General features: G+C 47.0%; 1 protein-coding gene across 2 annotated transcripts in view; it reads right to left on the minus strand.

The window, feature by feature from the left end:
* The window catches only part of LOC121542567 (eukaryotic translation initiation factor 3 subunit H), an 86,162-nt gene extending 76,370 nt beyond the window's left edge, over positions 1-9,792 (minus strand). The window contains exon 1 of one of the 2 annotated variants that reach the window (XM_045226087.1): positions 9,649-9,792. In XM_045226087.1, coding sequence (XP_045082022.1) covers positions 9,649-9,756 — 108 coding nt within the window. In that variant the 5' untranslated portion in view covers positions 9,757-9,792. The remainder of the gene's footprint in view (positions 1-9,648) is intronic. The other variant, XM_045226086.1, reaches the window with a different exon arrangement.
* Between the last annotated feature and the right edge of the window lie 338 nt (positions 9,793-10,130).

The raw sequence follows: 10,130 nt of genomic DNA on the forward strand, positions 1-10,130 counted from the left end.
GTTAGAGTTTGCAAAACAAACACCCACTGGGCTGATGCAAATATTCAATATAGGCTCCTTTGTAGTTAACATTTAATTGAGAAGGTTTTTGGGGGAAGTCTTTCCAACAACTACCAGAAGACCGTTTTAATTAGCATCATCGCTAAAGGCTACACAAAATGGTAGACACACGCACTGCACATACACAGAGGCTTTCTCCCTGCCTCTCCAGAAAGTTGCAGGAAATACAAAAATCACTGACGCATTCTGTTCATGTCTTCTGATAAACGTGGGCAAATTAATTCATTTTTCCAATACATTTTAGTTGATTCCCAAGTTCAATCCATTTTTGAATATTGTTGAATTCCGTTTTTTTAAATTGTCTCGATTCCATGATTCCGTAGGCGTTTTATAGGGTCCTATTGGGACAGATTGGACACCTTTTAAAGCCCATTCCCTCCAACACTGCAGCAAATGGCTTTTTTCCTCAAAGCCAAAAAGGGTCAGACTAAAGTCAACGCTGTAAATTCACATCTAACATGTATTCTAAACCCTCACCCAGACACGCCAATCCTTTCATCACGTCTCAAAAAAAGCGTCACAACAGAGCTGGAATCCTTACAGATTGATGTACCTACCCCCTGTACTGAAGGGCTATGGGTTAAATCAGGTAGCTGTGGCTTCGTTATGATACAAATACCATCAGGTATTGCAAGTAAAGCCTGTTGGACTTTATAAAAAGGTAGGTTTCTCTCCTTCAGATCGATCTTGCTCAACAGCTGGTGCAGCACACCTCATGTGGAGAGGAGAGATTGATATGCGGCCACTCAATTGTAAATCAACGGTTTAAAATTGAATCAAGAAAAAAGAAATCAAAATCGTAGGCGAAATCCCTGCTGGCTTCCATCCTTAATTCCAGGCCATAAATCATTCGCCCACACAGACACAAGAATACATTCTGGAGGTAATGCAACACAATGTCAGAAATAAAAGTTAGCTTTGTGTAGCCTGGATGTTAGTGACTCAGAATCTATGATGTGGAATGTTGGTACCTGCCAAGCATTTGGAAGTAGCTAACTGAGGCCTCTACCCAGATGACCTGTTACTCTGGTGTAACGCTAAATTGAACTGTTGGTAGTGGCCTCCGTGCAGGGCTGGGCCACACAGCCTCCGTGCAGGGCTGGGCCACACAGCCTCCGTGCAGGGCTGGGCCACACAGCCTCCGTGCAGGGCTGGGCCACACAGCCTCCGTGCAGGGCTGGGCCACACAGCCTCCGTGCAGGGCTGGGCCACACAGCCTCCGTGCAGGGCTGGGCCACACAGCCTCCGTGCAGGGCTGGGCCACACAGCCTCCGTGCAGGGCTGGGCCACACAGCCTCCGTGCAGGGCTGGGCCACACAGCCTCCGTGCAGGGCTGGGCCACACAGCCTCCCGTGCAGGGCTGGGCCACACAGCCTCCGTGCAGGGCTGGGCCACACAGCCTCCGTGCAGGGCTGGGCCACACAGCCTCCGTGCAGGGCTGGGCCACACAGCCTCCGTGCAGGGCTGGGCCACACAGCCTCCGTGCAGGGCTGGGCCACACAGCCTCCGTGCAGGGCTGGGCCACACAGCCTCCGTGCAGGGCTGGGCCACACAGCCTCCGTGCAGGGCTGGGCCACACAGCCTCCGTGCAGGGCTGGGCCACACAGCCTCCGTGCAGGGCTGGGCCACACAGCCTCCGTGCAGGGCTGGGCCACACAGCCTCCGTGCAGGGCTGGGCCACACAGCCTCCGTGCAGGGCTGGGCCACACAGCCTCCGTGTAGGGCTGGGCCACACAGCCTCCGTGTAGGGCTGGGCCACACAGCCTCCGTGTAGGGCTGGGCCACACAGCCTCCGTGTAGGGCTGGGCCACACAGCCTCCGTGTAGGGCTGGGCCACACAGCCTCCGTGTAGGGCTGGGCCACACAGCCTCCGTGTAGGGCTGGGCCACACAGCCTCCGTGTAGGGCTGGGCCACACAGCCTCCGTGTAGGGCTGGGCCACACAGCCTCCATGTAGGGCTGGGCCACACAGCCTCCATGTAGGGCTGGGCCACACAGCCTCCGTGCAGGGCTGGGCCACACAGCCTCCGTGCAGGGCTGGGCCACACAGCCTCCGTGCTGGGCACTGCCTCCAACGCCGCTTTAGAGAATTTGTCAGTACGTCCAACCGGCCTCACCACCGCAGACCACGTGTAACCACGCCAGCCCAGGACCTCCACATCCGGCTTCTTCACCTGCGGGATCGTCTGAGACCAACCACCCGGACAGCTGATGAAACGGAGTATTTCTGTCATCAATAAAGTCCTTTTGTGGGGAAAAACTCAGTCTGATTGGCTGGGCCTGGCTCCCCAGTGGGTGCGCCCCTGCCAAATCATGTGACATCCATAGATTAGGGCATAATTTGTTTATGTCCGCATGTTCTCATGTTGTATTTTTGGTCTCGTCTCCTTCGCTCCTTCTGTGCACCTTCCCATTTACACCAGAGATCTGTATATAATGAAGAGATGCACCTTCCCATTTACACCAGAGATCTGGATATAATGAAGAGATGCACCTTCCCATTTACACCAGAGATCTGTATACAATGAGGAGATGCACGCCTCAGCCCTGACAATGGGAGTCGTTGCCCCAAAGGCAGGCGACAAGCTTAGGACCAAAATAAGCCCATTGAAACACATTGGCCGTATTTTGGACGGATTTTAGCGAGAGTAAAGCCTCTTGCTTCGCCTCTTCCTCTATGGTTTACGCACACACCAAGCCCCTCCCCCCTGCCTCTCACACCAACGAAGTTGACAGATCACATCTTCGTCTCTGACGAGCGGTTTCAACTTTCTATTTGCATTTGAGGTTTGGTCCAACACAAAATATGTGACATGGACACCAAAACACATAGAGACATTATTTTATTGTAATAGAGAAGTCAACATTTCTAACGATACACGTTTTATGTCTCAACTGCTCAGATCAGACACTACTAAAACGAAAGTATCAATGAACATTGATTCTGGGAAATTAATGCTCAGTTTGTCATTCACAGCATTGAGATACCGCTAGCAGCGTGTTAGCCGAAGACTGTTAAAACTAGCTGTCTAGTCTGTGTTTTATAAAATGTGCAATTAGCATAAAACTATTATTAGGAATTGGCAACTCGTTCTCATTCTGAGAAATAAGGTAGACCACTTGATTTCAACATCTCAACGAAGTGGACAGGCTAACGTGCTTTTCAAACAGTTGGAGACAGATTGATGGGTGTGTTCATAACAATTCAACTGTTTAACCTTGTTTGCCAGCAAATACAGTGCATTCAGAAAGTATTCAGACCCCTTGACTTTTTCCACTTTGTTACATTACAGTCTTAATTTAAAATGGATTAAATACTTTTTTTCCTCAGCAATCTACACACAGTACCCCGTAATGACAAAGCAAAAACTGTTTTTTATAAATTTTTGCACATTTAATAAAAATAAACAGAAATACCTTATTTACATAAGTGTTCAGACCCTTTGCTATGAGACTCAAAATGTAGCTCAGGTGCATCCTGTTTCCATTGATCATCCTTGAGATGTTACTACAACTTGATTGGAGTCCACCTGTGGTAAATTAAATTCATTGGACATGATTTGGAAAGGCACACACCTGTCTATATAAGGTGCCACAGTTGACAGTGCATGTCAGAGCAAAAACCAAGCCATGAGGTCGAAGGAATTGTCCGTAGAGCTCCGACACAGGATTGTGTCAGGGCACAGATCTGGGGAAGGGTAACAAAAAAATGTCTGCAGCATTGAAGGTCCCCAAGAACACAGTGGCCACCATCATTCTTAAATGGAAGAAGTTTTGAAACACCAAGACTCTTCCTAGAGCTGGCCACCCGGCCAAACTGAGCAATCGGGGGAGAAGGGCCTTGGTCAGGGAGGTGATCAAGAACCCGATGGTCACTCTGACAGAGCTCCAGAGTTCCTCTGTGGAGATGGGAGAACCTTCCAGAAGGACAACCATCTCTGCAGCACTCCACCAATCAGGCCTTTATGGTAGAGTGGCCAGACGGAAGCCACTCCTCAGTAAAAGGCACATGACAACTAAGGGACTCTCAGACCATGAGAAACAAGATTCTCTGTTCTGATGAAACCAAGATTGGACTCTTTGGCTTGAATGCCAAGCGTCACGTCTGGAGGAAACCTGGCACCATCCCTACGGTGAAGCATGGTGGTGGCAGCATCATGCTGTGGGGATGTTTTTCAGCGGCAAGGACTGGGAGACTAGTCAGGATCAAGGGAAAGATGAACGGAGCAAAGTACTGAGAGATCCTTGATGAAAACCTGCTCCAGAGCGCTCAGGTCCTCAGACTGGGGCGAAGGTTCACCTTCCAACAGGACAACGACCCTAAGCACACAGCCAAGACAACGCAGGAGTGGCTTCGGGACAAGTCTCTGAATGTCCTTGAGTGGCCCAGCCAGAGCCCGGACTTGAACCAGATCGAACATCTCTGGAGAGACCTGAAAATAGCTGTGCAGCGACGCTCCCCATCCAACCTGACAGAGCTTGAGAGGATCTGCAGAGAAGAATGGGAGAAACTCCCCAAATACAGGTGTGTCAAGCTTGTAGCATCATACCCAAGAAGACTCGAGGCTGTAATCGCTGCCAAAGGTGCTTCAACAAAGTACTGAGTAAAGGGTCTGAAAACGTATGCAAATTATGTTTTTTTATTTGTAATAAATTTGCTAAAAACATTCTAATAACCTGTTTTTGCTTGTCATCATGGGGTATTGTGTGTGTAGATTGATGGGGGGGGGGGAAATGATTTAATCAATTTTAGAATAAGGCTGTAAAGTAACAAAATGTGGAAAAAGCCAAGGGCGTGACATTGCTGGAGTGATGCTTCTATGAAAATGTTGTTGATCAGCAGGCTAATATCAGTCCCACCTGGAAGGGAAACAGATTGTTTCATCTGTAGCACCACAGACTCCACTGACCAGCCAAAATAACCTCAATAACTCAACGACAACGGCTCCTATTGAATATGCATTCACCTGTATTGTGAGTAGGCCTACGCCATCTTAAATTTACCCAGTTTATGAAGAGATTTACCATTCAAATAACATTATTACCATTATGTTGTTATGTAGTTAGATTGGTACAAACAAAGTTAAATGTATTGTTTGGTTTTAAAATGGATGTATTAATGCATAACATGGCTGTCTCTGGGAAATGATGTCAAACATTTTCTAAATGTATTGATGCTGAATATTGGCCATCGGCCTCTTTAACCCCCCCAAAATCCAATTCTCTCCTTATCTCCCTCACAGCAGTCAAGCAACGCATTCCACCAAGAGTCCTTCACAATATAGTTTGGTTGGACCACGACTAGACCTCGTTTCAAATGTATGAAGAGAATCTTATTTGTATGCCTAGCAAATCAACAAACGTACATTGTTTAAAGCTTTTAAAAAGTCTCAGTCGCAAAGGCCGCTCCAATAAGCCGTTTATGGTGAACGACGTGTGAACTAGAGGCCTGTAGTATGTAGAATCATCATGACTATTTAGAGTTTTCAGTTCATAGTTCACCAGAAGGGGGCTCTGGCCATTACGGACTCAAATTAACTAAATAGAGTCGAATAGATCAGTCAGTAAAAAGAGCCAAAACGTCTCAACGCTACTCTGCGTACTTTGTCAGACGCCCACCTCTACACGATTCACGTAGATTACCTATTTTGAGATCAAAGTGGCAAATATCACCGAAAAGTTAAGTGTTTGCATCCCTGGTCTAGTTGGAGAATCCGGTGCTCTTCTTCAGATGTAGCCTGCATAAGAACAGGACATCCTAACTCTGATCTCTTGAGTTAGCATGATGCAATGGAATAGCAACTAGCTGGCTGGCTCCAAGTACACAGAGCAGGTGAATAACTTAACTACACTAGGAATAACTGTCCTTCACAATGATCAAACTAGCACCAGGCAGGCAGCAACCACAAGTGGGTTTGGTGTCCTTAGAAAATTTACATTTTGTGACGTGGTGTATTTCAAAGACAAAACACAGGCGGAGTCCCAAATGGCTCCCTATTCCCTACGTAGTGCACTACCTTTGACCAGAGGCGTGGTGCACTACAGTGAGGGAAAAAAAGTATTTGATCCCCTGCTGATTTTGTACGTTTGCCCACTGACAAAGACATGATCAGTCTATAATTTTAATGGTAGGTTTATTTGAACAGTGAGAGACAGAATAACAACAAAGAAATCAAGAAAAACGCATGTCAAAAATGTTAGAAATTGATTTGCATTTTAATGGAGGGAAATAAGAATTTGACCCCCTCTCAATCAGAAAGATTTCTGGCTCCCAGGTGTCTTTTATACAGGTAACGGGCTGAGATTAGGAGCACACTCTTAAAGGGAGTGCTCCTAATCTCAGTTTGTTACCTGTATAAAAAGACACCTGTCCAAGAAGCAATCAATCAATCAGATTCCAAACTTTCCACCATGGTCAAGACCAAAGAGCTCTCCAACGATGTCAGGGACAAGATTGTAGACCTACACAAGGCTGGAATGGGCTACAAGACCATCGCCAAGCAGCTTGGTGAGAAGGTGACAACAGTTTTTATTCGCGAATGGAAGAAACACAAAATAACTGTCAATCTCCCTCGGCCTGGGGATCCATGCAAGATCTCACCTCGTGGAGTTTCAATGATCATGAGAACGGTGAGGAATCAGCCCAGAACTACATGGAAGGATCTTGTCAATGATCTCAAGGCAGCTGGGACCATAGTCACCAAGAAAACAATTGGTAACACACTACGCCGTGAAGGACTGAAATCCTGCAGTGCCCGCAAGGTCCCCCTGCTCAAGAAAGCACATATACAGGGCCGTCTGAAGTTTGCCAATGAACATCTGAATGATTCAGAGGAGAACTGGGTGAAAGTGTTGTGGTCAGATGAGACCAAAATCGAGCTCTTTGGCATCAACTCAACTCGCCGTGTTTGGAGGAGGAGGAATGCTGCCTATGACCCCAAGAACACCATCCCCACTGTCAAACATGGAGGTGGAAACATTATGCTTTGGGGGTGTTTTTCTGCTAAGGGGACAGGACAACTTCACCGCATCAAAGGGACGAGGCCATTATAGACTGATCATGTCTTTGTGGTCCTCTGTAGCTCAGCTGGTAGAGCACGGCGCTTGTAACGCCAAGGTAGTGGGTTCGATCCCCGGGACCACCCATACACAAAATAAAAAGTATGCACGCACGACTGTAAGTCGCTTTGGATAAAAGCGTCTGCTAAATGGCATATTATTATTATTATTATTATTTGTCAGTGGGCAAACGTAGAAAATCAGCAGGGGGATCAAATACTTTTTTCCCTCACTGTATATAGGACCAGTGTTCAATAGGGCAAAGCAGTCCCAGCTTTGACCAGAGGCGTGGTGCACTATATAGGGAATAGGGTGCCATTTGAGATGCGGAGCAGCCAATCACAGCCCCAAAACGAGTCCATATTTCTCCATAACATCTCCTTGGATCTAGCCGGGCCAAGCACTCAACCATCCACAGTATTCTCTTGTTGAACTCTAGTCCGGCTGTTGATTTAATGAGGATGATAACAGAAGGTTCTAGCAGCAGCCGCACAGTCAAGTCCCTCTACTGTCCTCTGTTTGAATGTGAAGCTGTAAACAGCTTCGTTATTTTTCTACTGCACATCGAGGAGATTTTCATTACCAGTAAAACCATTTCGCCATCTGTTGGCAAAACGGAGGTAGTGCAGAACAAAAGCATCAAAAGCCTTGATGCAAAAATCTGTTCTTTCTGTATCTTCAGTTTATTTGTGAGCTTTTTTTTTTTTTTTTTTTGAGTAACGTGTGTTTTGTTCTGTGGACACAGCAGGGGCCACTTCTGGCACTGACTGTCAGTCTTGTGTTCTGTGTGATGCCTGGACATGAATGTGCATCAAATTGACAGACATGGCAACATGTTCTCTCTTTGAACAATGCATGTGTTCCCATGGTTACAGACTAGCTACATACAATGACCAGACCGCCTACAGGGAGGAGGTGAGGGCTCTGGGAGTGTGGTGCCAGGAAAATAACCTCTCACTCAACGTCAACAAAACAAAGGAGATGATCGAGGACTTCAGGAAACAGCAGAGGGTGCACCCTCCTATCCACATCGACGGGACCGCAGTGGAGAAGGTGGAAAGCTTCAAGTTCCTTGGCGTACACATCACTGACAAACTGAAATGGTCCACCCACGCAGACAGTGTGGTGAAGAATGCGCAACAGAGCCTCTTCAACCTCAGGAGGCTGAAGAAATTCGGCTTAGCACCTAAAACCCTCACGAACTTTTACAGATGCACAATTGAGAGCATCCTGTCGGGCTGTATCACCGCCTGGTATGCAACTGCACCGCCCACAACCGCAGGACTCTCCAGAGGGTGGTGCGGTCTGCCGAACACATTACCGGGGGCAAACTACCCGCCCTCCAAGACACCTACATTTACATTTACATTTTAGTCATTTAGCAGACGCTCTTATCCAGAGCGACTTACAGTTAGTGAATACATATATATATTTTTATACTGGCCCTCCGTGGGAATCGAACCCACAACCCTGGCGTTGCAAACGCCATGCTCTATCAACTGAGCTACATCCCTGCCGGCCATTCCCTCCCCTACCCTGGACGACGCTGGGCCAATTGTGTGCCGCCCATGAGTCTCCCGGTCGCGGCCTGCTGCGACAGAGCCTGGATTCGAACCAGGATCTCTAGTGGCACAGTTAGCACTGCGATCCAGTGCCTTAGACCACTGCGCCACTCAGGAGTTTGTGTCACCTACAGCACCCGATGTCACAGGAAGGCCAAAAAGATCATCAGGGACATCAACCACCCGAGCCACTGCCTGTTCACCCCGCTATCATCCAGAAGGCGAGGTCAGTACAGGTGCATCAAAGCTGGGACCGAGAGAATGAAAAACAGCTTCTATCTCAAGGCCATCAGACTGTTAAATAGCCATCACTAGCACATTAGAGGCTGCTGCTGCTGCCTATTGAAATCACTAGTCACTTTAATAATGTTTACATATCTTGCACTACTCATCTCATATGTATATACTGTATTCTATAATATTCTACTGTATCTTAGTCCATGCCACTCTGTCATTGCTTGTCCATATATGTATATATTCTTAAATTCCATTCCTTACTAGTTTTGTGTGTATTGGGTATATGTTGTGAAATTGTTAGATATTACTTGTTAGATATTACTGCACTGTCGGAGCTAGAAGCACAAGCTTTTCGCTACACCCGCTATAACATCTGCTAAAACACGTGTATGTGACAAATACAATTTGATTTGATTTGGTTTGAGATGGGTATTCTGCCATATGGAAGGAGTGACGTCACTTCTCCATCATTTTCTAGAGAAAATGGCTAACTACCTAACGTTAGCTACAAGACCGTGGTCATTGTCTGGCAATCGGGTTTTTGTCACAACAACAACAAATGTAGACAGTGATACTATCCAACCACATTTTACAGTTAGGACACATTCCATCCAGCGCGCTTTTGTGTCCGCCATGATGCTAAAGCTAGCTAGACTAGCCAGACTTTCGAGCCTGCCTATCCTGTCCCACAGCCTCCAAAACAGAAAGAATGAACCTCCTAGTTAACTCACCAGACCCTCGATCTGAATTTGCTTCACAGGAGAATCCAAAGTTGCTCCCGGAGACGTGGAAGCCATCGGGGCGGTTGGCGTCGAAGTTGATTCCTTGCGAGTAGCCATTCTAAAACACGCGAAAGGAGGGAGGAAAGAGCGGGTGGGACAGAGTGCACCGCCTTTCTACGCTTGGGTAAATGGCTACATAATAAATAGTTCCGAGATGAGAGACATTATTCAGAGAGTAGATACAGTCTGATCTACATACAGTATTTCAAGATAGATACAAACACATTGTCAATGCTTTATTGCTGCCATCACATAACAAATCATTTCATAAGGAAAAGTTAATCAACCTCTCTCCTTTCCATACCTATCAACAGTAAGTTATCTTGAGGAGAATAATTTGATGCCAAGTGCCCACTCCTCATCAGAGCCGGCCCTAGCCTTCCCCCCCCCCACCACCTTGTGAACAAAACATTTTTAGAGTTCATTTCCTG

The sequence above is a fragment of the Coregonus clupeaformis genome, chromosome 17 (genome assembly GCF_020615455.1).
Source record: "Coregonus clupeaformis isolate EN_2021a chromosome 17, ASM2061545v1, whole genome shotgun sequence".
Classification (NCBI taxonomy): Eukaryota; Metazoa; Chordata; class Actinopteri; order Salmoniformes; family Salmonidae; genus Coregonus; species Coregonus clupeaformis.